Genomic DNA, 25,482 nt, shown 5'->3' with positions numbered 1-25,482 from the left:
TACTTTAAGAACCATAAAAATTATTCAGTCATAACGCTATCGTCATCAGAGCTCTCAGTATCATCACCTGTATGAACAAAAAAATGGATAAGTTAGTGTTTGATACGAGTAGATTCTATAATGTAAATTTGATATTATGCTAATAGGTTAACCTACCAGTGTTAACAATTACTTCATTTCGAGGAATTTCCATGTTTTCTCTCAGCCAGTAGTCATTTTCAATATGTTTCACGTGAGTCACCTCTTTTTTCCAATCGTTCTCGGTGATTGAGGCTAATGACTCTAGTGTTATGGCCTCAATCTCATTTTCACGCTGTAGTACATTTTTTTGAGATACTCTCTGCTTAACTAAATGCCATATATACTCGATCGGATTTAGGTCGCAGTGATAAGGTGGCAAGCGAAGTACCTCATGACCGTGTGCTTTTAGAATAGAATAGAATAGAAATTCTTTATTTGGTGTAAAACATAAAACTTAACCTATAATACATCTTATTCTAATATATTCTAACACCAAAATGGATGCCACTCAGCATATGCCGATGACTAAGATACTTAGTCATGGCGCTGGTTTTCAGGGCAACCAGGAAACACACAATAAAAATTAAAACAATAAAACAGGATAAAACCAATCTAACATGTGGGAGAAAGTGAGTTTAAACTATTAATAGACAAAAACAGTATCTGTGCTTAAACAATTAGAGAGCAGGTGAACATATTTGTTTGTAAACTTGAAGCAATTAAACATGAAAAAATTATAATAATAACATCTGGCATCGTACGTCAGCTCATGTGTTGGAATTTTGAAGATCAGTTAAATAGTTTTTAATCTTACTTTTAAAAGTTGCTGTCGAAGTACAATTTCTTATAGGTGGTGGCAGGTTATTCCAACACTTCGTGGCGGTTATCTATTAAATGTTCTTTAGGCGGGCGATTTTTATTTATAATTTCGTATAAAATGGAAACCGTGTCCTTCATAGAAAACTCGATATTATGTGCTTTAAGCCATTCCTTCATTACGTCTTTCCGATCTCGAGAAATAGGGGGTTTATTTACCTGTGTACTGTGATAGGAAGCATTGTCCATTACAATAATCGAATTGGGTGGTATATTCGGTAATAAGTTATTAGTAATCCATTTAATAAATTTTTCGGTATTTACTTGACCATGATAATCCCCTTTCTTGGAATTAGCCTTCCAAATAGCTAATGCTCCGTTCACAAAACCGTTTTCAGAACCTGCGTGTAGCGATGTGACGAGTCCACTTTTTTTCGATTCGAATCATTCGAATCGATTCGGCCACTGATCCGAGTTGAAATTCGAACTGACTCGACTCGACGGTTTGCGTGGTTCGCGACAAGGTCACGGGCCGCGGAGCCGCAAACGAGTCAAGCGGCAGTTGTTGTAAACAGAACCTTCAGGACACCGAATTAAGGTTTATTTTTCAATGGCCATACTACCAGTGAACTCGACTCGGGATGGCGAATCAAGCGGCAGTTGTTGTAAAAAGAACCTTCGGGCTACAGAATTAAGGTTTATTTTTGAATGGTCATATTATCAGTCAACTCGGATTGAAACGGTGAAATCAAGCGGCAGTTGTTGTAAAAAGAACCTTCGGGCTATCGAATTAAGGTTTATTTTTGAATGGCCTTAGCGTATTTTTTTTTTTTTTTTTTATTATGCATGGGTTTACTCATGGCCACAGACTAGCCGAGGCGTAGACGTGGCCTACGATGGAGCGAGCTCGCCCAGAAGGTGCCTGTTCACTCTTGATTTGAAGGTTGCCGGGTTATAAGAGCACGAAAATATAGACGCCGGCAAGGAATTCCATTCCTTGGCAGTGCGCATAAGGAAAGTAGAAGCAAAGCGCTTAGTGCGAATTGGCGGAATATCTACCAAGTCAGGATGGAAACCGGCCGTGCGTCTAAAAGTCCGATGGTAGAATGGGGACGGTGGAATGAGCTCGTGTAGCTCTTGGGCACACTCCCCGAAGTGCAACCTGTAGAATACCGACAGGCTGGCGACTTTCCGCCGATGGGCCAAAGTCTGAAGCTTAGCCGTTAGCTTCTTGTCGCCAATCATCCTCCTGGCTCTGCGCTCCACTGAGTCCAAAGCGGCGAGTTGGTATTTAGCTGAGCCATCCCACAGGTGGCTGCAATACTCCATACACGACCGGACTTGAGCTTTGTAAAGTGTTAGAAGTTGTCCAGGTGTGAAGTATCGCCTCACCTTATTTAGGACGCCCAGCTTTCTGGCCGCAGTTTGTGCTTTAGACTCAATGAAGCTGCCGAAGCCGAGGACTGAACTCAGCTCCATGCCGAGGAGTTCCAGGCTGTCGGTAATAGGTACAGATGCACCCCGGAAAGAAGGAGTCAGGTCGAATGGACTCCGTTTAGCGGAAAATAGACACGCCTGCGTTTTGGAGGCATTGAACGTGACCAGATTGTCATCACCCCACTGGGAAACGAGACTAAGGGTCAAGTTCATTCGCTCAACCATGGCCTCTCTCTGTGAACGTATATCCTCCCTGCTGTCCCTTGCACTAGCCAAATATCTCTCAACAACCGTACTGTCATCTGCATAACCTACAATGCTGGGTTGCAGCATGTCGTTAATGTGGAGCAGGAAAAGGGTTGCGGAGAGAACAGACCCCTGAGGAACACCGGCGTCAATGGCCATGAGGTCCGAAGAGCAGCCATCAATAACTACTCTGATCGACCGTTCACTCAAGAAATCAGATAGCCAGCTACAAAAATCAGCAGGGATGCCGTAAGCAGGAAGCTTGCTAAGGAGACTTGCGTGCCAAACCCTGCCAAAGGCCTTCGAGATGTCCAGTGAAACAGCAAGCGCTTCACCGTTCCTCTCGATGGCCTCGCCGCAGCAGTGCGTGACATACGCTAAAAGATCCCCAGTAGACCGACCTCGGCGAAAGCCATATTGACGGTCACTGAGCAGATCATTTGCTTCGAGGTATGCCAGCAGTTTGCCGTTAAGTACCCTTTCCATGACTTTACAGAGCATGGAGGTAATGGCGATTGGTCGGTAATTGCAGGGATCGTAGAGCGTAGCGTTGACTCGGCTCGGCGAGTTGGTGAATTGGCGATTCATTCGCCGAGTCAGCGGATCGGATACCAAGACAAGTTACCAGTCAGTTTAGTGGCCGAGTTGATTCGGATTGCCAATAGTCTTGATTCGAATCAACTCATCTGTAGGTTGATTCGGATTATTCGAATCAGATAACTCGACTCGCCCATCGCTACCTGCGTGGATTATAATCCACCGATTTCCAGCACTGTCATATTTTCGAATGCCCTGTTCGGACATTGATTGCCAACATTTGTTCACGGTGTAGTGACAATGTATCCAGGTCTCATCTAAATAAACTACAAGTTTTTTATTAGGACCCAATGCATCATTTTCGCGGATTCTTGTTAGATACCTGGCTCTCCAAGCTTTAATCTGAGGTTGTTCGACCAATTCTAACCGTTTCTGTGTGCACCTCTTAAAGCGGAACCCTAAATGGTTTTTCATTATATTTAATAATGTGGTTCTTTGACCAAGAAAGTTTATATCTAATTGAGCTTGAGTTAAAATTTTTTGCACAGTTGGAACAATCTTTTGTCGATACATATTTGTTATAATATTTCGCAAGGCACATTTGTCGAAATTGTCCAAAATAAATTTTGGCCCTCGTTTTCCTTTTTTAGGTGTGCTCAATTTACAAGAATTTGCTCTGGCGACATTGCCTTCTTTTTTTATTAATGTTACTGTGTTTTTTCCAACGCCCGTCGCGGCCACCACACGATTCAAAACTTTGGTATTATTGTTCAGTAATCCAATTATTTCCTGCAATGTATCTCTTGGAATACTTACCTCAGAGACGATTGCATTTACGCTTAAGATGGCCATCAAAGTTTTCAAAAGAACCTTCGTCTTATCGTTTTCTTTATTAAAATATTGTAACTAGACGCACTAGCTGATCTAGTTAACATAAATAATGATTGACACAGCTGATCAATCGATCTATATTATTTTCATAAACTTTAAAACCTCAATTATTATATACAAATGTTAATTAAAATAAATACATGTAAGTAACTATAATATATGCATTCAGTAAATTAATTTTAAATAACAGCAAAACATTCTCACGAGAAATTCGAAACAACAAACAAAAACTTAACTGAGTCAAGTTTGTAGTGGGCCATTAATCAGAAAAACTGATTCGCTGAATCCAAAGAGAATGGAATGTGTATAGAGAATTACTGTCGGTGAATTTTGTAGTCACGAAGATTATGCTGCCATCTGTTGACGCAGTATTGAAACTAAAGATGAAAATGTATAAAAATATCAATAAAACATATATATTTACATATAGACATAAATGATTTTTATTAATTTTGGAACGCCATGTGTTTTGATCCATGTTTTTTACATTGATGTGCATTAGAATTGTTGAATATCAAGAGAGTGGCGCCATCTGTTAGAGAGTGGCTTTGTCTTGATTTCCGAGGCAAGGGGTTTCTTTTGACTTTGCTTGTCTTATGGGATTCACATCTCTTTGCTAAAACTACTCAAGATTGGAACTCGAGTTTAAAGGAAATAAATAACAAAGTTTTTATTTTGAAGTGCGCCTAACGCGTCAAATGCGTCAAACGCGTTTCGTTAATGTCTTTTATGGTTATAAATACCCCCACGCCAAGCTGGGAACGGTTTATTCTATTTTTGTCCGTCGGATTGTCACGATCTCTGGCTCGCCCGTAGACGTTAAAACAAAGGTGTTATTTTTACGGTTGAATGTTTGACATTACGTAGCTACTATGCTGCTTTTTGTCAGACTGTTCAATTGCTAGTTCAGTGTAAATACTTACGTGTGTTTTGGTGTTTTTGTATTTTAGAGCCAGATTAGTGTCTGATTGCACGGTCAATCAACCGGAAACGCCTAACCTAGCGGTGATAAGCGGGCTTTTCCGGGAATCCAGTAGAGTGTTAGGTCCAGGTCGCGAGAGGGGCCTGGCGTCAACCTTTTTACCTACACAGGTGACGATTATACCTCTTACGTTATCTTCAAGGTCTGACAGAGGGATGTGAGGATCTCACGTGTGGATCATTAAGAGTAATCTTTACTCACTGAAATCTGTTGGTAATTGAAGAAGCGTGGTCTTGTTATATATATTTATATATTCACATTTTATATTTGGAATAGGGCGCCTTATTCGTCAGTACCCTTGGCTACGGCCTATACTGCGGAGGGAGGCAAATTACACAGACACTAGGGTTTGCAATATTTCGGTTTTGTCGGCCGAACGTTTACAGCTTAAATTAGGGTCCCTCTCACTCACTTCCCCCCCCCCCCCCTGTAATACTAGAGGTTCGCTTCTAGTCTTACACATTAGAATAGGTGAAATTGGGGTAGAGTTAGGGTAGAGTCATTATTTGGGTGTTAGGGTTAATTATTATTTCTTTCTTTATTATTATTTATTCTTTCACATGTATTTTGGTTACATACAGTGTTAAAATCATTAGAGAGTTAATTGTTTTAAAATACAGAATAAATTAAAGTCTAGTTTTAGTAGCATATGGATGGGTTACTGAGGCTCGTATATTAAATATGATTTAAAGGTAATACATTTTTATATTTGGTGAGATAGGGGAACAAAGTTATTTGAGGACATACTAAATAATTTTGTTATAGGGAGCTAGTGACAGGCGAAGCAGTTCACTAGTGACAATTTGAGCTTTTCTATATTGGGTATCTAAGGGTTAAAAAGTCATGTTTATTAGACGATCGCTTCAGTATTCCATACATTTATAGTATATTCAGATAAGTTTCTTGGCGTTTCTTCTTGTCTGAAAATAGGTTCCGAAACGCAGATAAAAGTAAATATTACATAGTGTTTAGGAATACCTATTAAAAACAAAACAAAATAAAATAGGTATTATTTAGTTTAGAGACCCGACTTCATCCGAGGCGTGACAGTAGATAAAGTATGTTTGTACGTATTAATTTTTGCAACATTTACATATACATATTTTCCTTTAGCTAGCTAGATTAGCGAATGGATATAAAAGGAAAATATAATTACAAACAACAAGGGCTTACACTACTGTTCATGGTAACTGGTCACGGTAGGGCTCGGTAGAAGATAAATTCTAAAAAATATAATTTATTATTTAATTTTTTTCATATGATAGTGTTATAATATAGAAATACAGTAGAAATATTTACAATTACATAGGGTATTTTAGGGGTAGTATTTTAAATCCAAATCTAATCAGTCTGCACATAAAAGACGAAGGGTACTAAGGTTCACAACGTATTAATTTCACTAGACGATCACATGGCCAAATTTATTTATTTTTATTTATTTATAATTAATTCTGGATGAGTTTTATTAAAGTAGATTAGCTAATATTGGGTTAAGGTACAATATGTTAGTACATTGTAGACAATTTCTCGGCATCGACCGTTTAATACTTTACCGCGATTCATATTCTATACAAACGTATTTTTCATATCTCATGCTCTGAAAGTGAGTCGTTGTTGTTCTAAAAGGTGCGCAGAAAGTGATACGTTTATGCTCTAGTGCAGAAAAGTGGTGTACTCCTCTGCGTCCCCGTCCCAAAAAACAGGGTGGAAACAAAATGGAAAAATAGTGTCTTTATTTCCTCGCCTGGAACAATTGGTATTTGTTTAATTTTACTAATCCCACGTTGATCCTTTTTTTTATAAAAAATTATGTATGTGAATTGTTAAAAAGAAATTATTCTTGATTTCTTTCGTTGAATTCTATTTACTCGATTTCATAAGACGGGAACCAAATGGAATACACCAAAAATATTTTTTAAACCTCACACTTGCGTAAATGAGCAAAGGCAGAATCTTATACAGCCACAGTTAAACGTTTGTATGATATTACATTGATTTTTAATGTTATTTAGCACTATATTCATGAAAATAAAATAAAATAAAAGATAAAAATTACTTATATTAGTAATTAAATTGTTATTTTATATTTAAAATACTTTTATTATGTTATTACGTGGTGCGGCGCACCAAGGTCGCGGTGCGGTCCGGCAGTCTGTGGCGGCTTTTAGAACGAAAAAGTATAAAATTAAAAAGTAAGAGGCAACCCGCTGATTTTCATACTATAATGAACAAATCATGTTTAAATTACTTCAGTTTGTTAAAAAATGTGTGTTTTCGTAAATATTGCAATCTAAATGATTTTCGCTAGGGGTTATTAATCTTCACACATGTAAAGTCTCCGATTACAAGTAAGTCCTAAGGAAAATAAATCATGGCCGTAGGTCTATTAGGTACTTCCATTACCGATTTTGCGGAATTGCCTTGTCTTGTTTGGTTTTCTCGCATTCGATATGAAAAGTAGAGTGTTTAACTCGGGTGAAAGGCACCATTTCAACCCTTGGTTAACAATCTACTATTTGAAAAGCTACGGCAATTTGATAAAGCGAAATAATGTGACTGGTGACAGATTTGTCAAATATGATAATACTATTTTTAGTGTTCCGTACAAAACTTTGTTTACGGAACACTTATGGGATCACTTCGGTCTTGCAAATCAGTTAAATACGTTTTTCTCAGAGACCGTTTGACATAGATACCTAAAATTTGGAACAGTTATAGCAATTACCACCACTCATATTGTAAATAAGTCAAAACTGCTTATTTCTTATTAAAGGGGGAAATTTAGGGGGTTGAGAGGGGTAGGCTGAAACTTTTTTCATTTGTAAGAATCGTGTCGGGTACCATTAGAAAGCTTGCAAAAAATTGAGTCGATGGACTGATTTTGACTTCATTTTAGACTGCAATAGTTTCGTCAAAAAATGCATTTAAAGTTGCAAGTTTTCATACAAAAATTTTCACCTCTGTCCTGGCGATTTTCGCGAAAACTATAGCTAACAGGCAGCTGACCAGTCAATACCCAACTTAAAGAAGCATGGAGACGGCGGGAAAATTATCAGCTTAACTTTATCTTTATTAGTTTTTCAACTGCAGCTTGACCTTTGGTTGCTTAGGGCTAGCTAACTGATGCTTACACTGGTCAATTCATATTAGGCGAGAAACATCCTTAGTTAAAACTTTGACATTGAAATTTATGACTTATGTCTTTGACACAAAGTTTAATTCTGCTTGCTTATTTTTGTGGGATATTTAATTTTAACTCAATAGCCTACTATAAGTATGAGAGAGATCTACAAAATACGACCTTATTATATTGCAAATAAGTTTCAATTTCGAACGGGCTTTCCAACCAATGGACTAGGCAGCTCAAAAATCTGAAAAATTCAAATTAAGAATTCCGTTCTTGACTGTCGTTGTGTTTTTTTTTCCACAATAGGACACATAGAGTTAGTAAGGCGTATAGAGATAATAAAGTCATTTAATATTTATGAACAGCTTTGGCCTCATGTATAGATTTTATTGAGAGTATCTGATTCGTCGAAACAATATACACAATATTTCTTTTCATTAAGTACCATTACATTTCTGTATTAATTGTATAATTATAATAACTATTAATTATATTCAGTACTTATGTATATTTTTGAACGGATCGGTGAGCAACAAGATTCAGGGCTATAACCGCGAAAATAGAAGTTCGCAAATTGCGAGCATTTTTCTCTGTCACTCTAATTACGCCTTCATTGGAGTAAAAGAGAAAGATCCCCGCAAATTGCGAATTTCGGTTTTCGCGGTAGCCCCTCAGTCCTGTTACGAGAAAATAATTTTGGAAGGCATTAATAGTATATGACAGTTAAATATCACAGTTTTTAGAAACAAAGGTAAAATTGACGAAATATTTAAAGTAAGCCGATCTTGTTTTTTAGCAGTTCTAAATAATATTAAAGTCTATATATATATGGCATAGAACTAGAAACTAAATTAAAATTGAAGGAGTATATATTTAAGGTATTATAGGCCAAGCGCGCACCACGATATTAATTTTTGCGACACGATTTTAGAATCGCGCTGTAATATATCGCCATAGATTTATAAGGCGTAGATTCCTAGTTCGTACACCCCCAGTGAAGCCATTTCAAGTGCGACGTCACGTGTCACGTCACACTCGTATCATCGTATTCGAACGGCCCTCGCAGTACTCAAAGTCAAATCGGTATGAGTGTACACCTCCCGTTTAAAATTCAAAAACTACAGGAAAGATGGTTGTTTGTACAGTGAATGGGTGTCACAACACATCATATAATAAAAACAAACCGCCTGATATTGCATTTGACGCGTAAGTATCGAGATTAATGTGATATTTTTACATAATCGTAAATACAAAAATCCAAATTTTCGTCAGCCGCCATTTCTTCTAAATGTTGCCAGTGTAGTGAATATTTTTTCCTCCAAATGGGACATGGCGTCTACATTCTAAAATAAATACGCTCAATTAAATTTCATTGTATAATTATAGAAAATTATAATTAAGTTAATTATTTAGGTAAGTATTTACTTTTTTCTTATTTTTATTTTGTGTCATGTTCGTTTCAGTTTTCTGACTGATAGGAATGACGCAATATGGAAACATTGGAAATGGACTAAACACAGTCGAATATGCTCTGTCCTATTTAAATTTATTCTTATTATTTTATGCACATTTGTTAAATAAATAAAAATAGTAAAAACTTATCAGCTATTTATTTAATCCTTATTTCACAAAGTACAGAAATGCAACAAATCCCGAAATAAACAAAAAGCTTTTGCTACAAAATCGAATCTACACATTTCCAAATTATTAATAACCAAGTGTGGATGTTGTTAAAATTCCTCTACTTTGAGAGAAGTAAATGAATATTTGGCAACATGATGATGTATGTATGATGGCAACATATTTTGTATATATGTGTGTGTTTGCTGAGCGTAAAACACGAGCGTTCCACGCACACATCGATCGTGTTTCGGCTTCACTTTTGGCAGGTTAGCCGTATGGGGACTATCTGTCTATGCGTTATTAGTTTAAGTATATCGCAGAAAATTCACTGCGCGCACTGCGATGAAAAAGTCGACGATTTGTTCATTCTCAACATGGATTTCGTATCAGTCGCTTGTCATGAAACGTGTCTTTAATATGCGATTGCTGTATGACTTTGAGAATTTATAACACAAAGGTGATCCCCGTCTATTTCCATAATTAAATGGTCAACATCTAGCGTCTCATTTTGAGACTCCATTGGAGATGCAGGTGCCGAGATGTTGAGGTTTGGAGAGCGAAATGCCGACTGAGGTCCGGCCGAGGTGCGATTTTATTATCATAGTGCGCGCGGGGCCATACAACTCCGCATGTTGCAATCACTTTGCGACAATCGCGTCGCGAACAATCGCGGAGAAATGTGACAAATCACAATTTTAAAATCGCTGCGATTTTTTTGTCGCATATGCGCGCACTAACATATAAACACATACGTTGCATTTCTGCGACAAAATTATCGCAGGACAAAAAATGGTGGTGCGCGCTTGACCTTACTCTAAATTATTGTAATACATCAAGCATTCGCGAGATGCTCGACTTCGGTATTCAAACACAAAGCAATAGTACAAGAATCTAACTAAATGCAAAGGCCGAAGGAGCGATTCGAAGATCCAAAGCGTCCGACAGACGCGCGCCTCCCGTAACTTTTCCAAGTATTTTTAAGTACAAGTGTCTAAGTCGCAAGATCCAAAGGCTGAAGTCGCATTGGGCCGAAAGCCCGAAGCATCCAGGAGGTCAGTTCTAAACACAGGTAATTAATACAAGTGTCTAAATGCGAAGGCCGGAGGCCGAGCTCCGCGTAGGGCCGAAGGCCCGAAGCCTGCAAGATGTCAGTGGTTAAACTTCGGAGCGCGCCTACGCGGAGCTCGGCCTTCGGCCTTCGCATTTAGATACTTATACTATTGTTCTGTGTTTAAGTACTAACATCCTGGACGCTTCGGGCCTTCGGCCCTACGCGGAGCTCGGCCTTCGGCTTCCGCATTTAGACACTTGTACTATTGTTCTGTGTTAAAGCACTGACATCCTGGACGCTTCGGGCCTTCGGGCTACGCGGAGGTCGGCCTTTGGCCTTCATATTTAGACACTTGTACTATTGCTCTGTGCTAAAGCGATGACATTTTGCTAAAGCTCGGCCTTCGGCCTTCGCACTTAGACACTTTGTACTATTGTTCTGTGTGTGTAGTTGAATACGGTATCCTAAAAACAGACAAACAACCCCTGTAAAATGTAACGATGCGAGCGGTACGGCTACCATCAGTTTGGCATTGACATAAACGCTACCGTGGGCGTGAACGTAATTTACTTTCTATGCATCTCGCTCGTACTGACATATTAGTGCGAAAGAGATGTATATACCTATAGGAAGTAAATTACGTTCACGATATCGTTTATGTCAATGCCAAACTGATGGTAGCCGTACGGAACACTAAATGCCTCGAGCTATCTCGGACTTGGCCAAATTATTTATTAAACAAATGACAATATTTACCGAGAATAGAGTTTAATTAAATATGCAAATCATATTTAGCTATTAATTCTATTATCTATAAGGGTCTGCACTTATGAAGATATCAAAGATTGGTTTATGATTATATTTAATCATTTATTAAGTACACTTGTGCTAACGGTACACTCGAGTCCCTTTCTCAACGCGGTTTGATAATACATATGTTGCATAACGCTATTCTGCCACCCCGTATTAAAAAGGCTTAAGTCATTATGAAACAAGAGTTACGACATTTGGTTTAGCGTATTATTCTACAACAGTCTGTTAATTTAAATAATTATGTATCATGTTCAGGAATTACACTTACAAAAAGAATTAATTCCATCCTTTTCTTATGCTTAACTGAATTGTTGCGGCACCATTTCACCGCACAAGAAGGCATTTTATTTGGCTTTCGGAATTAATTATTTTATACGGGATAACATGTCATGCCTCAGAACGCCGCTCTCGTATTAAAGCTGTCAAATTCCGCCCGGCACAGTCGATTCGTTTTCGACACAGTAGCCGTGGGGTCATTTTTGAACTCAAGGGGCCGATTTTTGAATTTCGATCACTCGATTTCGTCACTCGAAAATCGGTGGAAAACGGCGAAATGCGAATTTTTGAAATACGGGCGATCGAAATTCGGATTCTATTGGTATTGACCACTCGATTTCAACTCTATTAGTCGAATTTAAATGCCTAGTAGTGGAGATATTATATTTCGATAGTGGAGATATTAAATCGAGTGGTCGAAATTCAAAAATCGGCCCCCAGGTCAGTCTTCTATAGTTATTCTAGTTCGTTGTGTCAAATAGTTAGCAAAAGCTATAAAATGATTAGTGTAATATACCTACCTCACGAACTAGTACAAACCCTTAAACTAACACTTAGTTACAACATTCCTCGTCCCTCTCGAGGATGCATACCACCACTACTCCACTCCACCACCCACTATTGCATAGATTAATTAGGGTTTGATATGAATATTTCTATAGATGAGAGTGTATGTTTAGGAGCAGAATAATATAGGTATTGATCTTACGCCGCGCCGTAAAACTGGTGTGTAACTGTGGTTCTGTGAGCTATAGATACAGCCTTGCGAACGCATTGGATATTTGGAATACTACTCATGTATTCGCCAAATATGTCTTATGATTATAAATATATATTATGATTATAAACATATACTTTCATTTTAGGGATATATTTTTCACCTCAGCAGCTGAACAGGGAGTAGGTACTTTACTGCTTAATATAAAAATAGTGAGCTAAATGAAATTTTGTTGCAACGGTGAGACAATATGATCTTGACGTGGGCTTTTAAATCATAATGTCATTTCAACGTTTACTGTGACTCTAGGACTAGAATTACCGTCGGATCAAACTAGTCAACTTTGCCTCTAGTATATTTGTCCAAAAATACATTTTTCAACAAATTCATTTCTGTTGTCAAATGTATAAAAGCTATGCGCTATTGCTCGGGACTCAAAATTAGAGCACTCGAAGCAAAAACGAAATTACTTAACTCTCTTTTTGCACAATTAACTACCTACAGGTAAATCAACTTCAATAGTTGGAACCTTATAATTGGTAGTGTGTAAATCTTTCACAATGTATTTTAATCATGGTCAAAGCTGTCTGTATTCTTTGTGTTATGCACAGACACAGTCAAATAATGTAATTAATTACAATAATTACCCACCTATAAGTACATACAACTCGGCGGTTTTAAAAAGCCCACTGGAAACACTATTTCTAACTCAGTTTCCTCTGCAAAACTGGAAGCTTGTGCTCACCATAAAGTACCCCGCACTTGCAACGATAATGAGTCATGTTAATGGTAACTATACGTGATCAAAATCAGATAATATGGGTAGACCAAAAGCTATTAGTGCAGAGTACGAGCAAACGCTAACCAATTGCTTGCGCGTAATGGACAAGAACGGATTTGGCCTAAGCCGAGCGGAGATAATTGAAATGGTTCAATGTTACTTTGAAGAGAACCAACTGGTTCAGGGAAGGTAAAGCAGGCCATGCCATGAGTGCTTTAAAGGTTTTCGTACCAGACATAATTTGTCTATTAAAAAACCACAACCAGTGGAGGTTTTTAGGAAAAGGGCAGCGGATACTTTTATGATTGAACAAAATTTTAACTTCGGCTATACAAGAATACGCAAATTGGGTTTGGAAAATAAACCCCACAGAATTTGAAACATAGATGAATAAAGTTTCGTAAATGATCCGAAAATAATTGGCCAAAATGACATGACGGGCCATGTTGTGTAGGGTTTCGTAGTTACCATTCTGTCAAAATAGGCCAAACGGGGGTTATTAGTAAGTTTCATGTAGGTACATAAAAGTACAAGCATAAGGTTTGCAGCGCCATGCAGCGCTTTGTACGACTTTTTACTAAGAAAATAAGATTTTTTGCAATAATTCAAAAACGACTGGACCAATCATGTTGGCTATAAGTAGTTTAATTACTTACCTATGTTCTGGTACGGTCCACGTTTTTGTATCGGCTACACAACGTTCTATATTTTACATAAAAAATATTATCAAGACTGACAAAAATTATCACCTTATAGGTTCTTTAAGTGCATAAAGCTAATTGCAAAAATTAATCAGATCGTTTGCTGTCCGTATTTAAAGTGCGGACTGTGCGGAGTGCTATTAGTAGGTAGGTACTTAGAGGTAGGTCCGGAAACCAGAGGACGTCAGGACGTCTAGGTAGGCTGCGTAGCCTGATTGTAGATTTTTACTTATAACTTATTTATTTAAAATTTATTGCACAAAATATATACAACAATGTACAAATGGTGGACATAATGCCAAATGGCATTCTCTACCAGTGACCTATAGGGCCAAACAGAACATTTACCTCTCTTACTATTCCATATTTTAATGTTATGCGATTAAATAACAAGGTAATTTACCTAAAATATTTCTTACTATTCCATATTTTAATGTTATGCCATTAGATAACAAGGTAGGCGCATAAATAACAATATAATAGACTCCGTTTACTAAATTTTAATGAGTACCTTACCTACCTTAAATTACCTACTGAGCGGATTTTATTCCTTATTACAAAAAGGTCCTTAAAAATACGACTTAATTAAGGACCGCGATAGATGGCCACGACCCGAGTAAGTAAAATTATTTCCTACCTACTTCAAAGAGATAACGTTCTTACCGTAGCGGCTTTAATATAACAAAGAACCCACCGGTTTCAATCTACCTCACTTCGATTATCCCATTGAAATAAATTTATGTATACTTTAACATAGATAACTGCTAATTCTAAATCATGACTTTTCAAATCTCTAGACGTCAGTGAATATTTATTCAGTACCGTACCAATCTACTCTCATCGTGTCCCGATTTATTCATTTTTTTTTCATTTCTCCTTAAATTTAGCTTTGCCACAGAATTCCATTTCAGAAATGAGTCTTCCGTAGGTAATAAAGATTACCATTTATAGTAGGTAGACTCGTACTGCGTTTTCACTCGAAAATTAAATTGGAAAAATGTACCTAGTCCTACCAGCAGCAGCAGTAGGTAGCAAGACTACTAGCGATGTCTTTCTGAATTATATCACATTGGATGCCTCAAAACTAATACATACTATACATATAACTAATAAATTTAGAACATTATTATGATTTTCAACCGGTTCCACATTTTAATGATCATACATATGAACGTTATACATAGATGGTCAAGAAAATCTTGTCAGTGGAAAAAGGCGCTAAATTCAAATTTTCTATGAGACGATATCCCTTCGCGCCTACTTTTTTCAAATTTGCCGTAGTTTTCTACTCTAAAAAAGACCCTAAAAAACTACTAAAAATATTTAGCCCCTAAAAAAACCCCTAGCTGGTTTATTTCCCCCTAAATTTAGTGGTAAAACCACTAACTTGGCATCCCTGCTAGGATGTCTCACGCTCACGTATTCGGACGACTTATTCAGTCTGCTTTACTAGTTTAGTCGGTTGGTGGGCTTTGTCGCGAACCTTTTTGGTTGACTTAACTACGGCCTGCGAACGCTGGTCGCAAAGCCAAGTTAATATACTCGTATTTCTGTCAAACCCACTTATGTAGGTAGGCCCAAGAGTAACTTATACTAGCATAATAAGTGACAAATAGGCGCGACTTAATTCCTGTCGCGAGTTGGCAGCAAAACAGCGACATGTCATCGACTCGCCATCAAGTCACTGTAATAACAGGACAGCAGGGGCCGATTTTTGAATTTCGATCGCTCGATTTCATCACTCGAAAATCGGTAGAAAATGGCGAAATACTAATTTTTGAAATAGGAGCGATCGAAATTTGGAATCTATTGGTATTGACCACTCGATTTCAATTTTATTCGTAGAATTTAAGAGCCCTTCAACGTGCACACTAGCGCCACAGCTAAATAATCTTGATTATTTAAATTTAACGAAAGATATTGAAAAAAGGGGGCCGCTACGTACTGTATTGTGTATTTAAGTACCTTTTGAATAACAGTTAACAGTACATGTTTTTATATGTTATTATAGTGTTTGCAGAAGCACTGTATTTGAACCACATTTTTCTATGGCAATGTTTTCCTGCGCACTCACTTGTTCTAGTGCTGTGGATTCATTGTCTTTCCCGTGTTTAATGGAGGCAACGTTGCTTAAGTTATTACTATAAAGAATAGCGTTAACCTGGTTAACTTAACCAGTGGAGCTGCTCAGAATTCAGACCAGCCCTTCTTTTGCAAACCTTTGCAAATGTAGATGCCGTAAGAATATACATCGACGGAGCTCCGGCCACAAAGCACGTTCAGTCTGTAATAATGTGGCACGTTCTATATCATGTCTGTTGGTAGCTTGGTCACGGAGTTTCTTGAGAACCAACGCTTTTCCTTGGTCGTAATCTTCTGCGCTTATGTCAGATTATACAATACTAATAGAAGGTTCTTCTTCTTCCTGTGAAGAAAATAAGGTAAATTCTTAATTCGTATGTTTTTCGTGATTTGATTTAAATTGAGGGATTCTTAGTATTTTGAAATTGATATGTAGGTAGGCTACATATATTTTATTCCTCTTTCATGTTGTAATAGGTTTAGTTTTTTCAAAACAAAATACAAAAATATATCTTAAGTATAAAATGAAATTGTTATTTTGCTGTTAGGCACGTTTAGCTTGGAGAGAGACTTAAAGATTAATAATTAGTTTTGTTACAGATAAATCCTGAAATTCAAGGGAGGAGGATAATCGATTTCCGGTTCTTCATGGAGCAGTTATACGCTATTGATGCGCATAATACAAAATTTGGCTGCAGATTGACTGACATAAAAATATCGACAGAAAAATAACTTGGTTTCTCACCAACTTTTCATGCAAAATGTGTTGTGTGGTTCAATTTTTCCTATTAAAACAGCGGATGAAAGTGACAAAATTGACATAAATTCATCGGCAGTTTCTGGAACTATCATGACTGGCATTGGTCTTTCCAGTGTCAACGAACGGGCTGGTTGAATTCTTGTCTAGTAATATAATCAAACGAAATGGATTCATTCGCAAATCACAGCATTAGCAGAAATAGAAATACAAAATATTTATTCGTAATCACAAACACAGAAAATAAATTTATACAAAAAATAGAAAAAACATAGGACCGAGTGGCACGAAATGGTCATATCTCAGCGTGATTCTGGCGACTTCCGGCGCTAATCTTCCTATGCGACCATCCTGTGAATAGGTACCTACGTATATCATGAGATACATAGGTATCGTGGACTATATACTTACTTGAATATTACTTTTTAAAAAAACGTCTGGAATTCCTGTAACTTTTTTATTTTTAACAAAACATCATCATCAAATCCTTTTCGGTAACATGTCTCCATGCATTCCTAACAGGAACTCCCACTTAATTACCGTATTATTCATTTGTGGCTTAGTGACCAAATTTATTACCTGGAATTTTGTACAAAAGTCTTTCTTATAAAAACTCAGTCTTCTTTAGCTTGTTCTCTTAATGTTCATTCAAGTATTCAAGTCGGCTCCCTGAAGACGATAGGGCCTTTTAGTGAAATGTTCACGCCGAATCTTATGGTAGTCAAATTTGTTAATTTAAAATATCGTGTTGAGGCGGAATAATATAAATTGCAAATATAATCACGCAAATTGTTCGCAGTCGCACAAATGTCTCCACAATGCAATCATCGTTGCAATTCCTCTACTTGCATTCACGAGACTCGTCATTATATTCGGCATTATTATTATTAACATTTTCCGTGTATGGTACAAATACGTATGTCAGATACACCTACCTACATATACTTGGTGTATGAAACAACGAAATTGATTTGATTATTTTTGAAAGTAAATCCTTCTAAAAAAAATTAGCCATGAGCATGTCGGGCCATGTTCAATGTAGGGTACCGTAGTTGCCCAATGAACTTAAAAACAAATGATTTTGGTAGATCCTATTATTGAGTGTATTGTGGATTTTGGTAGATCCTATTTTGTATTATTGAGTTTGTGGTCTAAAAACGAGCCCACATTGATGACTAAAGAAGGAATTATAAAATCTTACTTCACAAGGGAAGCTTGAAACCTAATATTTTGAGACCCACCGCGCGTAGACCCCTCTAGTGGGGGTAACAAAGAGTGATAACCAGCGTCATTTAGTAATTTAAATACTGCTGTGTTGCTGTTGCTCAGATAATCTTCATTGAAATCGCCAAATATTATCATTATTATCAAAGACCAGGTTTTATATGTACATAGGTACAACATTTTTTTCTAAAGTGGAACTCTGGCTTTTATGTATTTTAATAGCTTCAGTTAGAACCAATGGGAATTAACTACGACGAACTTGCAAGTTTGAAGATTTGTACCTTTTTACAGTGTACGTGACTGGATCCATCGGAGTCCAATTATTGTTAAACCGTGTGTTGTAACGAAGGAGTGATGTTAAGCTCTTAATTCTTGTTAATTTACCTATGTTTATGTCGCCAAAACATAACCAAACGCCAAATAATACTCTTCTATCGCCGGTAGTTGCATAGACTGCAAAATCAATCGCTGTCAATATCCCTGTGGTTCCATTTACTAGCCCATCTGACATGTCAATGTTTACAGTCGTCATGTATTTTGCATTAATGTTTAAGGTTATACTATTAGGTAGGCCGTAGGTTTGTGCAGTGGGTAACTTGGCCACTGTGTCTAAAGCTTTCTCTTTCATAGCGGAATTCGTTTCACCGCTTACTCTATCTAAGGCCCCGGATACCGCTCCTTCTGTAGTCACCTTTGACAGAACTCTATTATTATGATCATCTATTTCACGGTTGCTGCTATACGAATGGACTGCACCTTGACATGTGTTTGGAAGCGACGAATTCGTGCAGCATTGACTTTCAATTTAATTGACATCTTCAGGTGTCATCGATTCCACTAGCCATATTATTTAATGCTGTCTCAAAGGCAGCATCGTCCCTTTGGCGCATTGCCTCGTGAAGTTCCGTTAGTACAAATAAATCCCAGAGCGGTGTACCTGCTACGTGTGCAACATTGCAAAAATTTGCTTGAAATATCCAGTTATCGCCAACAGGTGGTAACTTTTTACATCCCCAACCACTATTACTGAAATTCCGTAAAAAATATTGACACAGAACGCATATTTCATGAGTTCAAATTTTTGTCAGAATGTAACATAACATCACATTAGCAACTATGACCGTTTTAAGAGGTTTGAAATTCAAGCCCTTGTAAAAATTGTCAAGGTGCCTGTACCGCCGAAATCGTATTACACGTGAATGAATTCTTTTTCGTGTGTAAGTAACCCAAATTATCATCCAAAGGAATCCAGTTACCCTCTACTTCAATTTCTTCAACAGCCTGAGAATTATCAATTGTCAATCAATTGTTTGAGAACTGTCATTAAGAGGGTCTATAAATCTTACTAATTGACATTTTAACCGACGAAAAAACGGAGGAGGTTGTAAGGCGAGTCGACGACGCATAACTATATTTTTAATGCATGACCACGCATAACTTTTTACAGAGTCGACCCATTATGATTCTAATTATTTTTTATTGGTCAAATATAAAATTGAATAAATAAATCTTTACCCTAAGGGTGTAAAAATAGGGGTGATTTAATGGAGTGAATATAGGCACAATAAATTATAAATAAAAGCATTTAAACAAAAAAGTTATACCGCGGAAAAAAATTAAAAGCAAAAAATAATAAACCTTTTTTATTTAAGTTGCTTCAGGGTAGGCATTCCAGGCATCAAATGCACTCTTTTTACCTCTACCATTAAAAGAAGACACCGTGTCACATCCTGTCAAGGCAAGGAAAAATGGCAGTACTTTAGCTCTGTCTGGTCCTGTAATATGTAGGAATACATTTGTTAGCATGCGTGCGAAGGGCTGTGTTCGGCGTTGAATGAAAAGTATAAATAATGGTGATACAGTTCTGCAAGTACATATGGAATGTTTTATTGGAAATATCCTCCTGTTTTATAATATTCGTTTTGGTTTCTTAAGTATTAATACATTTAGAGATATTGGGGAAATAAAAAATACGAGTATCTACTCTACCCCCTTTTTTGTTTATAACTTTTGATATTTTTTGTGCTAATACACGCTTCGAATACATTTTTCTAGGCATCATGACTAATCGATTGTTTCTTAAACCCAATTTGTTTACTCCGAAATCAAGCAAAGTGACTATGAGGTATCCAGCCTATCGACCTATGCGGCCATTATTTTAATATCCGGCCGGATACCGAATAATGACCTACTAAAGGTTGAACACTCCAAAACTTGGGCATTTATTTATACGTATAATTTAATTTTTCCATATTATATAAACTTTTTAGTAATATATTTATAAACTCCATAGTATGATGAATAAAAAATATTATGACAGCATGTCACTTCGATCATTCGTTTTCACGATGGCGAGCCTTGAACTTCAGCAGCGTGAAACGATTTTGCTCAAACACGCAGAAAATCCCCTTCTAAGCTACAGAGGACTAGCAAAGTTATTGAAATACCCGCAATCCACTGTTTGTTCTGTTTTAAAAAAGTTCCGAGAACGATTGACTATAGATCGGAAGTCAGGTTCTGGCGGAAAACAAGGCGTAAGACATAAAAAAAAAGAAGCCAAGGTTTTACAGCTTTTTAAGACAAATCCGAAGATCTCATCACGCGATGTCGCCAAAAAAGTCCAAATGTCACAATCTTTTGTGCAAAAAGTAAAGAAGAGAGCTGGATTAAGGTCTTACAAAGCTCAAGCTGCACCAGACCGCAATGCTCAGCAAAATTTGACGGCCAAACGAAGGGCAAGAAAGCTATACGACAATTTCTTAACAAAATTTAAATGCATCGTGTTGGACGACGAAACGTATATAAAAGCTGACTTCAAACAGATACCAGGCCAGGAGTTTTATACTAGTACGAGTCGCAAAGACGCTCCTGAGGACTGTAAGTTAAAAAAGAGGTCCAAGTTTCCAAAGAAGTACTTGCTCTGGCAAGCTATTTGCAGCTGCGGTAAAAAAAGTCGATCATTTATCACTACGGGCACTGTAAACAGCGAAATTTACAAGAAAGAATGTTTGGAGAAGCGACTATTACCCTTTCTGAAAAATCATACTTCGCAAGTTCCATTGTTTTGGCCCGATTTAGCAAGCTGCCACTATGCCAAAGCTGTGTTAGACTGGTACAAACAGAATGGTGTTGCTGTGGTACCTAAAAACAGCAATCCTCCTAATTGCCCTGAACTTAGGCCTGTCGAGCAATATTGGTCCATAATAAAAGGGATATTAAAAAAGAAGGGCGGGCAAATCAATTCTGTGGCTGATTTGCAAAAAACATGGAGTTGGGCTGGTAAAAAGTACCCTAACAATGCCGTGCAAGCATTGATGAGCAGCATTCGACGCAATGTGAGGGCAATGGCGTATTCAAGCCATAATTAAATACACATTTGTATGATCATAGATGTATGATAGTCATGTAAGCTAATCTAATAAAAAGTTTTTTCAATATTGTACTTGATTATGTTTTATTGACTACTTTATATGCCCACGTTTTGGGGTGTTCAACCTTTATCTGGTCGGATACCGGATAGTAATCGAATATCTGTTGCACCTCTACTTGAAATAGTCAAATAGAAGTTAATTATACTTCTATTACTATTATTATATTATACTCGTGCCTATTTTATTATATTAAAAAAAAAACAAAAACCAATCAATTTTATCTACTAACGATATTCGACAAATGAACCCCTAATAGACTAAGGTTTTTAGGCATTATATTTCTCAGTTACTACAATTTGGACATTCCTTTAAACCATACATAGGATTGCAATATGAACAGAGGGACATTATTAGCTTAATTAATAGCAACCACAAGCTTACAACCGCCGCCACGAATACTGCTTGGCATCTGATCGCCATCCCACGCAAATCGTATATAACAACTGTTTCAATATAGGTCATAAACAACATGGACAACAGTTGTCGTCGTAGTCTACAATAATAACTGATAATCATATGTTCATTAAAATTAAGCGGAGTAGTGGTGGCAAATTTCACACAGAGGGTAATGAAGCAGTTTTTAAAATTATTTTTTAAGATCGAATAAATAAATTATTCATTTACCTAAAGTAGGTACTTAGTATGGTACTCGTAAATTGGAATAAAGTACTTAAAACTTATTTTTATAAAACGATTGCAGGAACACCCAAATGTTGTTATATCGTAAATGGGTTATGGGTAATAATCAGAGATCGCAATAGGTAGTGCCAGTTCGAGTGAATGGCCTTAAACATTGTACAGAACATGGATAAGACTTGAGATTTTCCGACTCATATTTCTCACTGAAAATGCTCTTCAAAAAATTAAAAAAAAAATGTCATTATAAATACATCATCAGGGTGCGTAAATATCATGCCGGTTTCGTCATAGTGACGCATATGACACACAGGATTTTTTAAATTACGTAACGATATATAAAGTCTATCAACGTTCGATTGTAACGAATGTAATAGTTTTTACATTAGTTAGTGAAAAAAAAAAGTACATAGGTACTTAATAAGTTAGAAATATAATGATTTATTGTGTAATATAAATAACAATAATATATTTTATGCAATAGTATATTCTGCATTAAATAACAAAAAATTGAGGTTGTCACTATTGCACAAGTATTAAAAAAGAAGTTTTAAATATTAAAAATATATTTTTAAGCCTTTATAAACAAGTTACAATCTTGATTTTTTTTTGAAAATGAACTACCATTAGGTGCATGTAACATACAAATTTCAAAACAATAGAACCACTAGTTTAGCTACAAAAAAAATAAAACCGATTTTTTATAATATTTTTTTTTTGCCAAACCAAGGGGACTCTAGGCTTGAAATTTGGTAAAACGATATTTTATAATAAGACAAATAAACGCGCCTAAGAAAGGTATACATTTCAGCCAGGGGCAGTTTCACTATGGGATTGCGGCTAGACCCTTTATACCAACAATATTTGAAACATCGACTTCATCGTCCATTGAATTCATTTATAACATTGACGCACTTAACCGGTGAATTTAAAGATAAAGATCATTTATTTGTATTAAACATTACCAGTTACAAAGGTGTTCATAAAAGTTATGGTGGTAGGTTTACATGTTTGGATGACCTCTAACACATAATTCCAGTCCTCAATTGTAATTCAATGGCCAAGGAAAAGAATATATCATATGGCAGGTATTACTTTTTAGTCTAGTAATTTTTAGTAGTGATAGTGATATTTGATAAAAAAAACATATTACCTATGTATGCTCGCAAGATAATTTATAGCAATTATTATGCAAAATTAATCGTTTTTCGTTTAATCAGAAAAATAATTGGGTGACTCCATTACCTTCTGTGTGAAATTTGCCACCATCAAAAGCGAAATACCAGAATTTTAATTTCCCAAAAAGCTTTAAATTACATTATTAATAATTGTAGGTTTGTTACTTGCTAAGCAAATTTATTCGCATTGAATAGGGAACATTGCCCGAAACTCTGCGTAGGGGGCGCCACAACCACAATCCATCACAATCTGGGGGTCTACCGCGAAGGGGAAAGTCGAATTTTGTTATCTAACCTCTCTATCACTCTTACATATACATATTCAAGCGATAAATAGGCGGATAACTGAATTTCTATTTTGAGTTTCCCGGTATGGCCTTGTTAACAAACCGCGCCTGGATGCATCAATGTCATATTTCATTGTCGGTGAAAACTTGTCAAAAAACAATTTAAGGCATGTTTACTAGTATGTTTACTACAGGCGCTAGTGCTGCACTCTGGCAGCAGAACATTGCAGTAATATCCACTATTAAGGAGGACATCTTGGGATATTATAGTGCTTATAAAAATATAGGCTAGCGAAGTATCTATATTTTCTATGGGATTTTTTAACCTTTAACCCGAGTAGTATCTACCTCACTCATATAACTTTCAAATAAAAAATACAAAAATTCGACAAAATTTAAAAAAAGAAAAACTACACCTGACAGCAGTAGCAATAAGAAGTTATAGAGAGAAATGCTAGGAACACAATTTTTGACTCCGTAACTTTGTTTGGACTAGTTAGGAGGCGAACATATCAAAAGTCCCCGCCCAGCCCTTGTTCCGGGGGGGAAGGAGGACTTTGAAGGTCCCATTTTTCGGTTTTTTACTATGCGTATTTTCGGAAACTATGCGTCCTAGCGACATGATGTTTTCTACAATATTAAAGCTGAATTAATTTACTAACCAAGTTTTATCTTGTATAGTTTTCGAGATGGCTCTTGAATGTCTGTAATATTTAGGCCGTGATGGCAGGATAATTAAACATAAGTATGGTGTGTACCATTGAGTTAAGTTGTTGCTCACTTGGGGTGAGAAGAGAAGGACCTTCATCCCCGTCCTCGTTTTCTATCTCTTCTCCATCGATCCCCTGTAAGGAAACGGTCAGAGGATCCTCCTGTACTTCTTCATCTTTTTAGTCAACTTGAGGGACCCCATTCAGGCAGTTCCCCTGGCAATTATGGCATTCTGGAAAACATTTAAGAACATTTTTTGCACACACTTCGTGCTGACCTGTGCCATTTCTTGCATCGGCAGAAATTCATTTTCAGAATTTCCTCCGGTTCATCTGTTAACTCACTATGCACTGGAACCAGGCAGTTGTTCTCAATCTTCCACCCATACATCTGAGAGGGCAGGTCATTTCCCAGCCACAGCTGATCTTGTGGAATTTTCGGAGGGAATTCTGTTTTACTGCTCCCTTGGTGGAAGGAAGGCAGATATCAGCCTTGATGGTAACCGCCGATTTCAAGAATGACTTGTACCTGTAGACATTGAGAGAGACTTCTTTAGCTGTAGCCCCATACCACCTCAAGATGCAAGTTTCACCTGCCTTTTATACTTGGGCGGTGGCGGAGGGAGCACTCGTTGCCTGACCTACAAATGTTATGTGATGTCTTTATTTACTTAGATCATAATTTTTCATCATCATCATTCGGATTGAATGATCCTCTTAGGGTGTCTACCTTCAGTGTCAGTTAGTCGTGCTATTTTAGGAACACCATGTACCTATATCTATTTTGTAGACAATATTATGTCGTTTATGTATGTAAGAGAACATTTTTTGCTATGGGCTAACGTTTAAGAATTATATAATTACGAATAACTAATATAAAGGGACCCTTAAACCTCCTCTACCCGTTAGCTTCACTCCTACCCTCCGGAACTTTTAGTATGTTATTTAATACCCATTCCCTACAACTATGCCATAATACGCTTATACACGAACTATTTTCCCCGATTTGAAATTTTTGGTTTTCGTTTGGTGAGCTACCTACTCGAACAAAATTAGGTAACTTAATAAAACAAAGATTATTCTCAACATTTTTAATGTAGTATTTTCTTACGGTGTATCAACACTTAAGGCCTGTCCGATTTCTAAGATCATGTTTG

The 25,482-nt window shown here is 36.9% G+C and overlaps 1 protein-coding gene across 1 annotated transcript; it reads right to left on the bottom strand.

Annotated features, from left to right (window-relative positions):
- Positions 1 to 20: 20 nt before the first annotated feature.
- Positions 21 to 25,477, bottom strand: LOC134679122 (uncharacterized). The gene is made up of 7 exons (XM_063537964.1): positions 25,437 to 25,477; positions 24,671 to 24,854; positions 24,374 to 24,460; positions 3,261 to 3,846; positions 903 to 1,238; positions 157 to 423; positions 21 to 67 (listed from the first exon to the last, which is right to left on the bottom strand). The coding sequence occupies exons 1-7, from the start codon at positions 25,475 to 25,477 to the stop codon at positions 21 to 23; spliced, it is 1,548 nt and encodes a 515-aa protein (XP_063394034.1).
- Positions 25,478 to 25,482: the final 5 nt, after the last annotated feature.

The sequence above is a fragment of the Cydia fagiglandana genome, chromosome Z, assembly GCF_963556715.1.
Source record: "Cydia fagiglandana chromosome Z, ilCydFagi1.1, whole genome shotgun sequence".
NCBI lineage: Eukaryota > Metazoa > Arthropoda > Insecta > Lepidoptera > Tortricidae > Cydia > Cydia fagiglandana.
This window is presented reverse-complemented; position numbering and strand designations above follow the sequence as displayed.

Coding starts and splice junctions, on each gene's coding strand:
- LOC134679122 (XM_063537964.1), bottom strand. CDS start 25,477: ATGATCTTAGAAATCGGACAGGCCTTAAGTGTTGATACACC. Junction 24,461..24,670: donor CTGCCTGGTTCCAGTGCATA/GTGAGTTAACAG, acceptor GTTTCCTTACAG/GGGATCGATGGAGAAGAGAT. Junction 424..902: donor AGAACATTTAATAGATAACC/GCCACGAAGTGT, acceptor CTATTCTAAAAG/CACACGGTCATGAGGTACTT.